General features: G+C 35.9%; 1 protein-coding gene across 4 annotated transcripts in view; it reads left to right on the top strand.

The window, feature by feature from the left end:
• The window catches only part of LOC138703473 (transmembrane protein adipocyte-associated 1 homolog), a 57127-nt gene that overhangs the window by 13033 nt on the left and 26678 nt on the right, over positions 1-17416 (top strand). For 3 of the 4 annotated variants that reach the window (XM_069831359.1, XM_069831360.1, XM_069831358.1), the window contains exons 5-8: positions 2348-2544; positions 5184-5244; positions 8750-8933; positions 11381-11510. In XM_069831359.1, coding sequence (XP_069687460.1) covers positions 2348-2544; positions 5184-5244; positions 8750-8933; positions 11381-11510 — 572 coding nt within the window. Of the gene's footprint in view, positions 1-2347; positions 2545-5183; positions 5245-8749; positions 8934-11380; positions 11511-13079; positions 13467-17416 lie in introns of those variants that run through there. The other variant, XM_069831361.1, reaches the window with a different exon arrangement.

Below are 17416 nucleotides of genomic sequence, written 5' to 3'. Positions count from 1 at the left end.
TTGAGCAATTGTTAGATATATGAGTGAAACATGATGACATGGATTTCGTGAATTAAAGATAAAAATTTTTTACTAATGAAGATTTGTTTTAAGAGCTATTTTTTTTTTTTTTTTTTTTTGCTATTGACTTAACAACACTCTAATCCCTTATTCACCTGTCGTAAAAAAAACTTGGCTTCTTTTTCGATAATAACCTAAATTGGAATTTTCAAGTTAAAGAAACGATAAAAAAAAAATCTGTTCCTCCGTTCACTGTTTGAGTCGTTTAAGAAACTTCTTGCCCCAGCAACTAAAACTTGCCTAGTACAAACCCTCGTAATGCCGCACTTCGATTATTGTGACGTTTTGTTAAGTGACCTAAGTTCTGAACTGTCAGTCAAGTTACAGCAAGTTCAGAATATTTGCGTCAGATACGTATGCAACATCCGACGATATGATCACATATCACCGTCCTTCCCAAGTCTTTCGTAGCTCCGACTTAAAGAACGTAGAACTTTACACTCTTTGTCTTTACTCCTTCGAATTCTGCACACTTCAACACCTAATTACCTTTCGTCTCGTTTCTCTTATCTATACTCTAACCACAACGTAAATACCAAATCACTTATCTGTGGTGCGTTAAGTATACCTCTTCATAGAACATCTCGATATTCATCACCTTTTATAGTATCCACCTCGCGACAATGGAATTCCCTGTCACAAAGTATTAGGGGCTGCAAGACAATAAACACTTTTAAAAACAGCTTAAAAGATAACATTCTTTGTGTTTCACTCCAATCATACTGATTTAAACTATCACTGTCTACATTGTTACTCCTTCGTTTAGACATGCATCCTGATAGTGCTGTATCTTCAAAATTGTCTCATAATAATCTCTTTCTATTATCTAACATTATTTGAAATATATTAACATTCTATGTATTGTAACTTTTTATACAAAACAATAATGTAATTTTTATTCAAAACAACAATAATCACTTTCTATAATTGAATGTAAACACTCCCGTCAACAATGGGATTTCCACTCCACACAGTAACACAGTATTCGTTATTGCTCTCCACAGACGACAATGACAATTTACTTGGATTATTGAAAACAACAATGAACTGTTAATCTTAACTAATGTTCACAGAGCACTATTTACAAATCAGAACTGTCAGTTCTCAGTTCACAGTTCGTTTGCCTTGGCTAGTTCTTCTAGCTCAGTCACAGTATCTCGAACCTCAGACCTTCAGGGACAGTCCACTGAACTTCGAACTCAGGTCCCCCAACTGTGGTCCACTGCACTCGAACTCAGGACTTCGGACACTCACACAGCTGTGGACACGCTCAAGTCGAACTCTGGTTTCGAAGCTGGCTTCACTGCTACACAAGACTGGGTGGCTTGCTGTCCACCGACTATAACAACAACTCCTCTCAGCTCACTTGCGTCTCTTCTTTTATAACCAAACCATAGTTTCTGGAGAGTACGATGCTGGAAATTTCTACTTCTAGAGACTTCTGTTCTCGCTGCTTCTTCCTGGACGATTCTGTTCGGGAGGGTTCGTCCTCCCCTTCACCTCGCACAGCGAATCAGCCACGGCTTTGCATCCCCCTTTGCCTCAAGCCACAGTGTACCTCCTCTTGCGTCTGTCTCCTCCAGACCTGAGCGGCTGCAGCCCTCTTCGCTGCGTCGCTCGCTTTCTCGTGCGCCCCGCCCTCTGTGGAACGCGATCGACCCTCGGCTGTCACAGTATTTTAGCTTAATTCTGCTACATAGTTTGTATTTCAGTGTTTAATTAATAGTTCATAGTATTTCGTTGTTTAATTCGTAAATAACTCTTGTATACATGTAACTCTTATCTAAATCAAATTGTTGAATTCTTTGTAAGTTCATACATATGTATGTAACTCTGCCAGCTAAAATAAATCATTATTATTATTATTATTATTATTATTATTATTATTATTATTATTATTATTATTATTATGTACTTGACTGTTCGTCATTCATCTATATGAAGCTAGTTGTGTAGGCCAATTTACTGACAGAAGCGTTGCCCAGGGTGCGCCATAGGAGGCTGGTCTATGTTACACCTACGATGAGAAGAGATGATGATGGAGATTTTTTTGGGATGTCACGGGAACTGAAGCTCCTGGAGAAAACCCCTGTGTTACCTGGACCACGGGCTTGCCCAGCACAAGTTATAAATCTGGGGTATGCCAGGGATCGAATCCAGGTCGACAGGATTATAAGTCACTGCACTAGACCACCATGGCGGCTATAAAGCTAAACATGTAAATCAGTTTTAATCTAAATGAAGCAAAAGAGACTTGCTTATTAATAAATTTTGTTTTGTTGTGCAGGCCACTTGGACAGCCGAAGCAGTATTCGCCATGTGCTGCTTGCAACATCTTTCATCTCACTAGCCTTCACTATTACTCAGGGTGTTCTGGAAATAGTTTCACCTGACGGAAGTTTCCATGTTCATTCCAAAGATTATGATCTTTTTGGCCATGGTGGGATGTTGTTTTGGTTTGTCAGCTCTGTTGTGTTCACTGTGGTAAGTAGCTTGTATATTAGAGTTACAATTGTTAATCCATTTTGAATCTTGCGTACACTACTTTTAACACTTGAATATAAGTAATTGATTAACTAGCGGACTTGTGTTAATTATGTAAGTTTGTGCGGCTTACAGCTGTTTCGGTGCTTCATCACACCATCCTCAGTGCCTACTAGATCTCGGCGTCATCTCGAATTTCTCTGCCTGTTGTGTGGGTGCGTTTGATTGTTGAAAAGTGGAGTCAAATAGTGTATGTGTACTGAAATTGATGTGTGTGTTGAGAATTTGATCAGGGTATGTTTTAGTGTGTTTCATATTGTTCTAGTGTGTTGAGTTTTTGATTCTTGGGTTGTATATGTAGGATTTCCATGTCCGCATTTATGTTACTGTGTGTATGGTTAGCATTGGTTATGTGATCGGCGTATGTAGATGTATTGTGTCCTCTGGTGTCCTATTTGACTCCACTTTTCAACACTTAAACGCACCCACACAACAGGCAGAGAAGTTCGAGATGACGCCGAGATCTAGTAGGCTCTGAGGATGGTATGATGAAGTACCGAAACAGCTGTAAGCCGCACAGACTTCCATAATTAACACAAGTCCGCTAGTTAACCAATTACTTATATTCAAGTGTTAAAAGTAGTGTATGCAAGATTCAAAATGGACAAAAAAATAATTTACATTCAAACATAACACTACCACTACCACTACCACGACCACCACCACCACAATCTCCATCACTACCACTAGTATTGCTACTACTACTGCTACATTTTCATAACATTTTCATAACCTTTTTTCTGTTATGAATTGAGAATAATCATGATGTTAAGGCTGTTCAGGCAGTAAAGGTTAAGAATGGCACTGTGACAGTAATAATAATAGTTATGAAGTCCGTGTCTGGAATCTGTAGATCTAGCCGGCACATTTGGGTGGAGATGGAGAGAAGTGAATGGGCGGAGCCTAGCACAATGTGGGAGTGTGTTGCGGACAGCATTGGCTCGCAATTGCTAAGGAGTAGGGTGCACATGGTAAAAGATGGCATCATTGCTCGCTCCCTCAAAGCAATGCCTTTCCTGCCAGAGCAGTTATTGACTCAGCCACCTCCATTCAACACTTGCACAAAGAGCTAGTTTTGTCTCTTAGATCTACAGATATTACTAATAATAATAATAATAATAATAATAATAATAAAGGTACTTTGTATTAGCATCAGTATATAAAATTGTGATACTCTTTAAGTTGATGAAGCAAAGTTGATTGTAATTTTTGGCCTCTGCAAATCCTGAAAGTTTGTATAATCTATTGACTGAAGTGTGATCAGTGATCACTTTTATTGATATTTTGAAAATTGTCTTTAATTTCCAAGAAAATATGAAATGGTGAAAAGTACTAACTCTGGTTATATTTCCACTGTATTTTAATTATTAAATTGTTACCGTGTTAATAAATATCCATAAAAAATTTGCAATTAACAAAACAATCAGTGACAATAATAAAGTACATAAATTATGGTTAATAATGGCATACTGTATTACGAACTTATAAAAAGAAATGTGCTACAACATTATGTTATTATCTTATTACAGTTTTTTTCCCCGACTGTTTTGTTTGTTTAGTCAACTGTCCGAAGACAGGTCTGAACTTCATAAGTAACACCAAGAAGGTACCACTTATGAGGCAACTAGGCCAGGAGATATTGGGGTAGGGTGGCTAGCTCCTTTCTCCCTCCATTACATACATCGACAACTAGCTACATATTACACTAGTCAGACTTTGTAGACAAACAAACAATTGTTTTTTCTCTGACACATACCGTCAAGTGAAATGTACTGCCTGATAATAGATGTACATATCAGCAGAACCTCAGTCAGAGGAATTCCTAAATGTAACAGAAATAAATTGTAAACGAATAATTTAAAAAGCAATTTATTTCAGAATGGTATACAGAACAACATTAATAGTAACTTTATTATTCCATGTGTAGCTCGTACAGTATCACCTCTTAAGGATAATAAGCTCATTTTGAAAGATAGGAAAACAATGACACTTCAAATGTTGGAAGTGTCAAAGAATTAAATTCGGCAGTAAGATAAGATTGCTGTGGAAATACAAACGAAATCAACAGCAGCAAATATTGACTGTTTATGACCTGCATGTGTTTATAACCACGTACTCTGTAAACTTCATAGAACAATCCACCTGGTCCCAGCTTAATAATTTCTTTCCTCTTTGTTTTCCAGATAAATTTCACGTTGTGTTGTTTGTCAGATTTTGAGAAAATTAGAGGTCCTTCTTTTGAGAATGTGCCCTGATTTGTTACATATTGTTCATGTCGAGTTATCCACACCTGTGGAGTAACGGTCAGCGCGTCTGGCTGCGAAACCAGGTGGCCCGGGTTCGATTCCCGGTTGGGGCAAGTTACCTGGTTGAGGTTTTTTCCGGGGTTTTCCCTCAACCCAATACAAGCAAATGCTGGGTAACTTTCGGTGCTGGACTCCGGACTCATTTCACCGGCATTATCACCTTCATATCATTCAGACGCTAAATAACCTAGATGTTGATACAGCGTCGTAAAATAACCCAATAAAATAAAATAATAAATAAATTCATGTCGAGTTTTCTCTTCTTTGTTGCAGGTGTACCTCACTATATTAATTTTACCATGGACAAGATTAAGAGAACGACTGGCGCTACCTAGTAAGCACAATCACTCATGTCATTTTTGCAGTCACCATTTATTCATTTGTGTCTAATCTCTATTTCGTTCAATTCTAAAGAATTTGATGTACAGATGATTTTATTGTAATTTGAATTGAGATAAATTTAACAGAAATTACTAGTAAGAAACATACGACCTCAGGAAAGTTCTTTAGAAAAGCCACAAGACTTAGAATTTGTGCTCCTCTTACCTCTCTCGCTCTCTTTGCTGGCATTCTACTCTTATCAGCTATATCATTAATGTCGCAGTCAGGATTTTAATGTAGGGTATGCTAAAATCAGATGTCATACATGCTAAAAAATTAAAGAAATAATTTAATAAATTGTCATCAGCTGAGATGAAATTAAATCATAGTACTGGTACTGTACTCCAACCAGGAGAAAGTCTCAGGGGAATGAGATGCAGCGGGGAAATGCTGTCAATGAATGTTGATGTCATAAGATATCATAAAGGTCACACACGTGGTTACACACATCTCCATTGGCTAACTCTCAAAGCACAAACGATAACACTGTTACAACATATTTATACTACCCTAGTTACAAAATTAGATCACGGTTAATTTCCCGGTCTTTTAATCCCTCCATAAGGAAATAACATATGCAGGAGAGCACATGTTTTTTAAACTGACGCTATAACGGTAATATTATCTATCTACTTCGCTCCAATAGATGACGCAATAGTAAGCACATTCCTTTCATGGTTAGTTTTCTGGTTGGAGAACAATATACTTGTTTATTCATGTTTACAGATTTTCTTCGAAAGCTCACTCACATTTAATGAAATTATAGTAATAATAATAGTAATAATAATAATAATAATAATAATAATAATCATTTTGCGAATACTGAATCAATGTTTATATTCTAAGATGGCTTCAGGAAGGGAAAGGGTACGAGAGATGCAATTGGACTACTATGAACAATCTGCGAAAGATACCTAGAGAAGAATAAAGAAGTGTGTGTAATGTTTGTGGACCTAGAAAAGGCTTTTGACAGAGTGGATTGGAATAAACTGATGGGGATCCAAAGGAAAATAGGTGTGGATTGGTAAGAGAGAAGGCTGTTCAGTAATCTTTATATGAAATGAGTCAAAGCCAGGATAGGAGAAGAAATGTCGGAAGGAAGTGAACTCTTACACATATACTCACCCTATTACACGACATCTCTCTCCATAGATACACGTCATGTACAGCATGACCTGCCGAAGTGTTATGCAACTAGAAAATGGGTCACAGTCCTGCCATCTATCCGCAATATGTGGAACCCGAATTATGTAAAGTGAAGTGGGTAGGCATTGGACACACACACAGGTCCACACCTGTGGAGTAACGGTCAGCGCGTCTGGCCACGAAACCAGGTGGCCTGGGTTCGACTCCCGGTCGGGGCAAGTTACCCGGTTGAGGTTTTTTCCGGGGTTTTCCCTCAACCCAATATGAGCAAATGCTGGGTAACTATCGGTGCTGGGCCCCTGACTCATTTCACCGGCATTATCACCTTCATATCATTCAGACGCTGAGATGTTGATACAGCATCGTAAAATAACCCAATTAAAAAAAACACACGCACACCGGATTTTCATTACGATCAGAAATTATAATAGAAGCAACAAACTGTATTGCGTTCGTTATCACTGGTTGTATTATAATACAGTGAATAATAGTCATTAATGAAAAAAATAAAAGGAACTTGTATTTCGAGAGAGGGGGAAACGTTAGCCACATGATTGTAATTGGTGTGTATTTGTGTTGTGAAAGTAAGGTGTAAGGCTAGTTTTAATTGTGAGCCATTCATCAAATCATCTTAGCAGAAAATTCCGTAATAAGTTGTCAAATTTTTGTCTTGACAAATTGATAATATGATTAATGGCGAAATTTCATGCGACTGACTCTGTGCCTGATATACATAGGTGAAAAGAGAACGACATGTCCTAACTGGGGATTGATTGATTGGTTGGTTGATTGATTGATGTCACAGGACTGGATCAAGGATGCATCATTGAACTTAGGCCGTTTAGTCCCATTGTATCCCCTATATGCGATGATTGTTTAAGTCCGATTGATTGCACAGATGGCATTCATTAATCTGACGCTGACAGGCGGGCCATCCTTCCTGGGCCCTGTAGATAGAGTCCCATCATCCACTGACGAGTCCAAACCCAGATTCCAGAACCCCAACCCCTTAGGACTTAGATCAACATCAGAAACCCGTACTAACCCCAGACATCACCCCAGTCTATTTTTACTATTGCAGATAATAGATGAAATGAGGAGGAAGTGGAGAGTGTTTGTGGAATGAAAGAGGGAAACGGGAGTACCCCGAGAGAAACCCTCTGCAACGTCTGTTTTGTCCACCACAAATTTTACCCAGACCTGACCAGAGATTGAACCTGGGCCATCTGAATGGAAGGCCAGTGTGCTAGCACTGTAGCCACAGATGCAGCTCCTAGCTGAGGAAGGACTAAATATAATTGATATTCATTTAAATACTGATTATCAAGAGTTATTATATTGTTAACACAACAGGAAATTGTGTTAAGTGTGTCGAACCACAAAACTGTTTAGAATAATACTGGGTGTTCATTTCAAAGTGTTCATGACGTCACTGTTGTGAGTCAGCGATTTGAAGCGAGTTTCAGCTTTTATGTCAGAGAAGTTGCCTATTATTCAAGGCGTTCAATCTGAACTTGAGAATGTGTATGGTATAACTTAAACGTCGTAGCAACAGATGGCAGTCTGTAAAGTCTGTGTGCTACCATAACCTCTTTCGAACTGTGTTTTGCGCGGGCAAGTCGTACGCAGGGTATTTTTTATCATCGGTTGCTTATGGCAACATTCCACAACAAAAATCAAATGCTTCGTGTCCAAGTTTGTCAACAAATACGTAAGTAATCGTCTTAACCCTCTCGCCATATCCCGACAGTAAGAAAAAAACTCACCTCAGTACGTGTTTCCAAACAGTTCACATTCCTGCCACTACTACTGGCGTTACCGTACGTATCGGTATGTACTCTTCAGAATGAACGCCGTACTTGGTAGGCAACTTCTCTAGCACATAAGTAATACGCCTCTGTGGAAGTGTAGGAAGATTGAATTCTCTAGGCTCATCGGCTAGCCACATGACACACTTTGAACTGAACACGCAGTATAGATTCGTAATAGTTCATGTAAAAATTTCCACTCGGTTTCGAGGAACTTTAAATATGAGAGGCATGTGTATGAGCAGATATTCATCATTGTATGTACTGTAAAATATAATGGTTCAGTTTACTTTTATTCTTTCAGTCTTTCATAAGTCCAGCCATGTAAGAGGTTATGGTCAGTGGCATTTATAAAGGACTTTCCAGAAATATTCACTGTGGTCTTAACTTATTTAAATCATATTATTACTTAAATGTGCTGTAATCTGTGTTGTTTGTAGAACAATACCAGTTTTTTTAAAAGATTATGAAATAACTTTGTGTTTTTCTCTCTTGTCATTCCAGCGAAACGTTCATTCTACTTATATATTTTATTCCTGGTACTGCTGTACCTCTCTCAGTCTATAGGCAGTGGCCTTCTAAACTACAGTATTGGAGAAGGTCTTTGTATTGTTGATGTAACAACCTGCATCTACTTTACACTGCTCACACCACTAGTCTACCACACGTTTTTGAGCGAGTTCTTTGGGTAAGTATCAATGATCTGTGTGTGTTTGTTTGTCAATAAATTCAAGTGAATATTTAAGAAAATACTGTGAACAAAGGGATAATAATTGATGTATTTCTTTAAGGGGGAAGGTACACGTTTTGCTAGTATACTTTTACTGTATTTTAACATTTTTGCTCAGAATCTATAGGTCCACTGGAAATAGAAATTGGGATGCTTAATATACATAATCTTTATATCACTAAACAATTTTAATGTTTTTGGAAACCTATTAGTGCTTTTTTTTTTAATTATGAAACATTTTTGGAGTATTTTGTTCAGCCAGACAGCATACCTGATAACTCAGAAAATATGTAAGATATTTTATTGAAACTTTGCATGAAATTATAGTTCTCCCATGTGAATTTCTAGTTTATTAAAAAAAATAATATGGATCAAATTTGTTGAAGAATTTAGTATGAAATCAATATCACTAACTTGTATCTATACATACCAGATCTGAAACAGCTATATTAAAGCATGTCCCCAACTATACAGGATAAAAGTGAAATAGCCTTGCAGATTTTCAGATAGCTCATATTGTATGTAACAAAAAACTATAATATATTAATGGAAAGTTCATAATTTTTTTTTTTTTTCAGAAAAAAATGTTTTTTTCCCAAATGTTTAACAGTCTCTTGCTTGGTAACTATTGCGAGTAGAATCGTGAGTTTTGTCCACATCGATGGGAAATATAATAAAGAATAAGTTATCCCTCTGGCATATTTCAATAGCATGGATGGTTTTCGTTTAAATTTAATTTTTTCAAAACCTCTAATTTCAAGCCACTGCACGATGTGAGCAGATTATAACATCGAGGCAGAGAGCAGTTCACTTACCAATAGATACAGAGTTTATTGACCTCTTACATCTGTATCACGAGTAGAGTGTGTTAGCGGTGATGTTGCTGAACTGTTGAAACTTCAAATTTAATTGTAATTAACTGTGAATTTAGTCACAAAACGTAATATAGGTTTTTTTTTTTATTCATTCAAGTTTACCTTATCGTCCCTTTCAATTTGCAAAATTATTTCACTTCCACCCTGTAATATGAGGTACCTAATCTTATTTTTCTTTCCAAAGGCAGCCCTGATGAAGATAAATCTGACGTCCTCGACTCAGTTGTAACCCATGAACCTCGATCTAACGACATGTAACCACTTAGATTTCATGATAAATATTTAATCCACCAATTTGAGCCTTATCAAAACTTACTTACTTACTTAATTACAAATGGCTTTTAAGGAACCTTAAGGTTCATTGTCGCCCTCACATAAGCCCGCCATTGGTCCCTATCCTGTGCAAGATTAATCCAGTCTCTATCATCATACCCCACCTCCCTCAAATCCATTTTAATATTATCCTCCCATCTACGTCTCGGCCTCCCTAAAGGTCTTTTTCCCTCTGGTCTCCCAACTAACACTCTATATGTATTTCTGGATTCGCCCATACGTGCTACATGCCCTGCCCATCTCAAACGTCTGGATTTTAAGTTCCTAATTATGTCAGGTGAAGAATACAATGCGTGCAGTTCTGTGTTGTGTAACTTTCTCCATTCTCCTGTAACTTCATCCCGCTTAGCCCCAAATATTTTCCTAAGCACCTTATTCTCAAACACCCTTAACCTATGTTCTTCTCTCAGAGTGAGAGTCAAAGTTTCACAACCATACAGAAGAACCGGTAATATGACTGTTTTATAAATTCTAACTTTCAGATTTTTGGACAGCAGACTGGATGATAAGAGCTTCTCAACCGAATAATAACATGCATTTCCCATATTTATTCTGCATTTAATTTCCTCCCGAGTGTCATTTATATTTGTTACTGTTGCTCCAAGATATTTGAATTTTTCCACCTCTTCGAAGGATAAATCTCCAATTTTTATATTTCCATTTCGTACAATATTCTGGTCACGAGACATAATCATATACTTTGTCTTTTCGGGATTTACTTCCAAACCGATCGCTTTACTTGCTTCAAGTAAAATTTCCTTGTTTTCTCTAATCGTTTGTGTATTTTCTCCTAACATATTCACGTCTTCTGCATAGACAAGAAGCTGATGTAACCTGTTCAATTCCAAACTCTGTCTGTTATCCTGAACTTTCCTAATGGCATATTCTAGAGCGAAGTTAAAAAGTAAAGGTTTAACTGTTTCTAAAATTCATAAAATGCAAATAAAAATATACATGTGTTCATACAACTGTTGTGATTGTTTATTGTATTTTATTGCATTTTATGAATTTTAAAATTAATGAACACTGTTGAATAGTGACTGAATTATCTATTTTATTGTTAGCTGTTTCTATTATAAAGTTTATAACAGATAAGAATATATAGATATAAGGTAGTGATAGTTTGCTGACAGACAAACTACTGATAGAAATGTAACTATTTTAATTGTAGCATGCAATTTTAATTTCTTGTTACAGCATATCTCAACCAAGCATAATGTTTTCCTATAAAGCGCAAGTGGATGACAATATGGAAGATGACACAGTGTCTCTGCCACACCAACAGTCCTTCTCTTCTCTTAAGACTGATTCAGATTATATTTACCAAGTAAGTTCATATCTTTACTGATGTGATGTCTTAGGAATACAAATGCGTTAAATGGTGGGATCAGATATTGGACCCAAAAGTTGAGGGGAAAATTTAGATATCATCTGTCACTTCCTAGAAGGGACAAGTCCCTTCAAGTGACTGATGCGAGTGGATCCACTTTGAGGTTTAAGTGCTACAGACACCCTTCAGGCTCATAATGATTTGCTATCTAGAGCTGTTTCTCCTAATTTTGTTCCTTCGATTTGTAGAATTACTTTGAAACTGAACTAGTTTTTTTGTTGTAAGAATACACATCTTTGAATATAGTAATACCGTAAAACAGGGTGACTTGATACGCTGGGAGACTTGATATGTTTTGTAAATTGATGTTTCGGAACCGAAACATCAACCTTCAAAATGTATAAAGTCCCTCCAGCTTATCTAATCACCCCATTTTATATGCTGGGAGACTTGATACTTTTTGTAGGTTGATGTTGCGAAACGAAACATCAACCTACAAAACTTATCAAGTCACCCCCTAGTGTATCAAGTCACCCCGTTTTACGGTATCGAGAACAATAATTCAATTTACTAGGCCATTAGACATACAGTAATAGGCTTTGTCGCAGATACATTGAAAAACATATAATACATTTGAAAAGACACACATATAATTTAAACAGTAAAATTTAATTAAAAACAATGAAAACACAAAATATTCACACTTAATGTGTTAATTGTAATAAAATGTAAATTTATTTATTTATTAAAACAATTTCATACGTATTTATGTTAAAAAACTCACGAACAAAGTAAAAAAGAATCAATTAATAGCCAATTATAAAATCCAGTTTTAAAGCTAGGGTTGGTAACTTACAATATTGATTGGCAATATTATATAATTTCATCCCCATGACAGAAAAGTTTTGTTAGCCTTATGTAATCTACAGTATGGAATATTAATTTGTACGCTATTTCTAATTTCATGATCATGTATATTGGCTACTAATGAGTAATTGTCGATATTATGTCTAGTGTAAAGGACTAGGTCGTATATATATATATATATATATATATATATATAGATAAATTTATGACTGTTAATATCTGTGATTGTTTGGAAAGTGGTCGACAGTGTTCGAGATAGTTTGATTGACATAGAATTCCAATGGCTTTCTTTTGCAAAATCAAGACACTTCCAATTTTGTTACCATTTCCCCAGAAAATTAAGGGATATCAGATTATCGATTGAAAGAAAGAAAAATATACACATCTTAAATAGTTTCTTTAACAAATACATAACTCTTGATAACTTTGTGCATATAGATTCTATATGTTTTTCCCATGTTAAACTGGAGTCTATAAAAAGTCCTAGAAATTTTGTATAGTTTTGTATGTTGTTTTTATTTATTAGATGATTTATTATTAGATTTGGGACACTCTTGCATCATCTTAAAATGGAGATAAATTCCATTTATTTATTATCTGGAGATAGACATGACATATAATACAGAACTTGTGTCTATGGCACACCTTGTTCTGTGTCTAATCTAGTAATGGAGCTAATTCTTTCATTTATTGTTGCAGAGAAGTAAAGTGCCTTTTTGTATGCAGTAATATTTTCGTGAAGCGTAGGCCTAAATCATGGAGAAGAAATCAAAGAAAATCTCATAGAAAATATCAAATTGCGCAGTACCAAGTACAGTATATCTATGATTTATAAAGTTATAGTAAGATATTCCCTTATATTATATGAGAATTTGGTTTTGATGTCATTAATTCTAAAATTTGTTACTAACCGGTATTAAAGAAGAAACTGACAGCTATTTCATGCAAAGGGAAACAATTTCTTACTCTTCAAATTTGTCATTGAACGAAATGAGGAAAATATTCGATGATTGTGTTATTATTCAAGGATTGTGATTGCAATTTATGCTTGTATGTAATGTTGAAAATAAAGCATGTGTATAATCCAGAGAAGCAGTATATGAGAATGAAAATATTCCCCCTTCATAATATTCCTCACTGTTCTTTAAAAGTCTTTGAAGAGTTGTGTTCTAAACATTTTTAATTTCTCTGCTGTTTAAATATATACAAATAACCAGAAAGATTATTTTAACTGCAAGAGAGAAATGTAAACAAATGACTTTGGGACACAGTAAAAACCCAACTTGGCATTTAAGACTATGTCCCTTGTACTTTAGAGGAAATGACATGTGTGAAAGAGTTTGGTGCACAATCTATCTGTATTACTTCTTTGAACTGTAGAAGACAATGTTTATGTTGAAATTTTCAATATCAGGGCACTGGAACTTCGCCATATTTGTAGGAACATTTTAGAAGACGTGAGAGGCCGTTGCTATGAGATTTTGTAGCAGGTTAAAATAGAATACTTTATACATCTTGATTACACAACTTTTAACACTGTCACTTCGGAATATGTATGATAAGACTTTCTTGTGTTAAATTCTAACGTACCTTGTTTACATATTTCGACCTTTTATGGGTCATCCTCAGAACTGGTCGTTGTTGGTCTTGGCGCCTCTTGTTTTGTTTCCTGTGAGGGTGTGTTCGTGTGGTATAATGTAGAGTCATGAGTGTGTGTGTGTTCTGAAATTGACCCCAACGAAATTCTCAATACACAACTCAATTTCAGAACACACACACTCTTTGACTCTACATTATACCACATGAACACACCCTCTCAGGAAACAAAACAAGAGGCGTCAAGACCAACAACGACCAGTTCTGAGGATGACCCATAAAAGGTCGAAACATGTAAACAAGGTACGTTAGAATTTAACACAAGAAAGTCTTATCATACATATTCCGAAAGAATACTTTATATACGTAAGTCTGGCAAACATTTGATTTGACAACAGCATACCACAACATAATGAAGATCATGTTCACAGTTTGGAAATATGCTTCATGTAGAGGGGGCAACCTATAATCATAATTTCATTTGAATTGGGATATTATATTATGGAATTCATGAGATCTTTTCTATAACATGGTTAAAGAATTTTCAGGTGTATGAAGACAGTGCCATTTTATGTAATAGGACACAATACGCTCTGGCTTAGGACAGCAAATTTTGAAAGGCGGGAGTTTTGCATTTGCATTTTCATTTTTAAAAAACCTAAGCTATACATTCCAAAGGTTAAGGATTTTGCAGACATGATTTGGAAGATTCCTTCATCGATGAATGTCTTCACTTATGTGGTTGTCTTGTGTCACAAACTGATAAAATAAGCACATCATGGAAACTTAAATGTTTTATTAGGCAGAACCTCCAAATTGTATACCCATTGTGGATGTTGCTCTGCGCATGTTTCTATGCATGGCTGTTAGTAATGCCTCGGGCGAGTGTTCTTTCTCAACATTGAACATCTGTGGTACTCATTGCACGAGAATATTCAGAATTATGTAGCTTGTCTTGTCATCGAGTGTGACCTCACCTGCAGCATTTTATTTGAAGATGTCATTAACATCTTCGCAGCTTAGAGATCAAGAAGAGTTAAAGTTTAAGCTGTCAAAGCAACAGAAATGAGTCCACATGTAGCACGTAAGTTAATAATATTGATTATGTAAAAACGGCCCTGTATAAAGAGAGTTTTTTTGATATCTCTGAAAATAGTTTTGAATATTGCATATTGCGTCTATCATTAAATACAGTCACTCACTCACTTATTCATAGAGACCTGAAAATTTCTTCTTCTTCTTCTTTTTCTTCCATCCCTTATTTTGTCAAGTGTCAGGGTAACCTTGGTCTATCCATCTCTGCTACTCCTGTCTATTACTACTCAGTCTCTTCATTTCTCCCACTGTCTTCCGACGTTTATGTCCAATTTTCTCAACCTGGAAATTCCACATTTGCGAAATCCGCAAATTTTTTAATTCTGGGGTAGAAAGTATTTTCCTTCATCTGTAAGGTGATTTAGCTTGGTTTTCTAACAGAATTGAAAGTGCGAAAAATGCCAGTTTCCTATCAAATTGCGAAATCACGAGAAAAATGCTATTTAATAGCGATTTATCAGTAAAATGCTATTTTTCAAGTGAAAAGCACGCAGATATATACACACAAAAATTAAAGGCACTTTATAAATACTCAAAACATGTCAATCGATTATCTCTATATCTGATTCGATAAATCTCATATATTGATAATGACAATCAGATGGTTGATATACATATTGTAATATCGATTATCGAATTCTGTATTTGATATGGGCTTGGCTAAAATTTATCGTGTCGGTTTACTTGGCCATTTGCTTTTGAGATCGCAGCAGAGTTGGATAGTTATTCTAGTTGTATTGGCAAAGTTTGTTGAATTTGTGAGTCACGTGCTCCTTCATAAATTGGGGCGAACAACTATAACTGCCCATGAAAGAGTTCAGCAGTATTCCATTCATGGACTCTATGCTTCAGATGCTAAGACAGTTTTTTTTTATAAATTCTGCATTTGTCGTGTTGGAGAATAAAGCATTTTCAGAATGTTGTTAGCAAGTATTGTGGACACCAACAAACAATGTTGACAGTGAACGTGTTTTATCACAGTATGGTGCTGTTGTTTCAGACAGACGATGTAATTTGAAGGAGGAAAACGCTGAACTGTTGACAATGTTATATCTTTTGAGAATTGAAAGTTAGAATGCACAAAATTTCCTTTGGAAAAAAATTTATGCTAATTTGGAAAACAGTAGATGCTGATTTCAGAAAAATAGATGCTGATTTCAGAAAAATAGATGCTAATTTCAGAAAAATAGATGCTAATTTTGAGAAAATTAGATGCTAATTTTGATGAAAATAGATGCTAAAAATTCAGGGTTTTACGTTATTCATATCCTGTTACTCCACATGGAATCACAGGGCTGGTGTGAATGTTTGCCATCGGACATGATTTGATGCCATCGCTTTCACCTTACTTCAGTTAAATATATTAAGTTCATAGTGTGTTGTATCTTAAGCTACCAGCTTACCTCAAGATGGTAGCAGGTTGGACTTGAGATACAAGGTTTCACTCAGGCATGAATTTGCATCCTGAATGGGTTATTACCTGCTTCTGTTTTTTCTGAGGTTTTCTCCAACTATAAGACGAATTTAAGGTAATCTCATAGCCATTCTTTTGACAAACATGCTAAAATTATGCAACAAGTATTGGAAGTGAACCGTGTGTTGTAAAAAAAAAATGACAAAATAATTTTGCAAGCAGAAATAATAAGTAGAGGTCTGCACCTGCCGAAATTCTTAGGCCTGGCCCAGTTTGGTCCGAGCTGAACTAGACCTGAATCCAACCTGAAACCCAAGACTAGCTTATAAATATCAACCTCAGCCTGACCCGAAACCTGAATACAAGCAGATAAAGCAAAGACCACACAGGTCAAGAACAGCTGCAAGAGATATCACTCTAGTAGGAGCATGACAAAGAATGCTCTCCCAGTCTCTCAGATAAAACGAGTAAATAATGGTCTGCATCAAAGACAGAGTATAGATGAAACAAATGCCGTTACGAAATATGAAGTCCAACTAAACTATAGGTTTGTTCCAGCACAGTTCAGAATCGATTCTCATGTTATATCTTTTGAGAATGCCCAGTAGCTCAATGTGCGTTCCAACAAGACTAGAATTGATACCAAACTCTCAGTTACACTAATTTGAAATTGTTTTTTCTTTAGTTTTAAGTGTAAAAGAATATTAAAAAAAAAAGAGAATGAACTATTCAGAAGTGTACTTTCTTCAATTGGCTAGTATTCTGAAGCTAAAAATGTGTTAATTCCTTAGTCGTTTTGTACAGATTTTTTTTTTTTTTTTATCTTTTAACTAAAAATTACATTATTCTTACACACTTGTCATTAGGGGGCGGATGTTGATGAAAAGTCATCATCTTATTTTTCACATTAGGACGATGCCTATTAATATAG

Source organism: Periplaneta americana, chromosome 7 (genome assembly GCF_040183065.1).
Source record: "Periplaneta americana isolate PAMFEO1 chromosome 7, P.americana_PAMFEO1_priV1, whole genome shotgun sequence".
Classification (NCBI taxonomy): domain Eukaryota; kingdom Metazoa; phylum Arthropoda; class Insecta; order Blattodea; family Blattidae; genus Periplaneta; species Periplaneta americana.
Note: the sequence above shows the minus strand (reverse complement) of the source record. Positions and strands in the feature narration are given on the sequence as shown.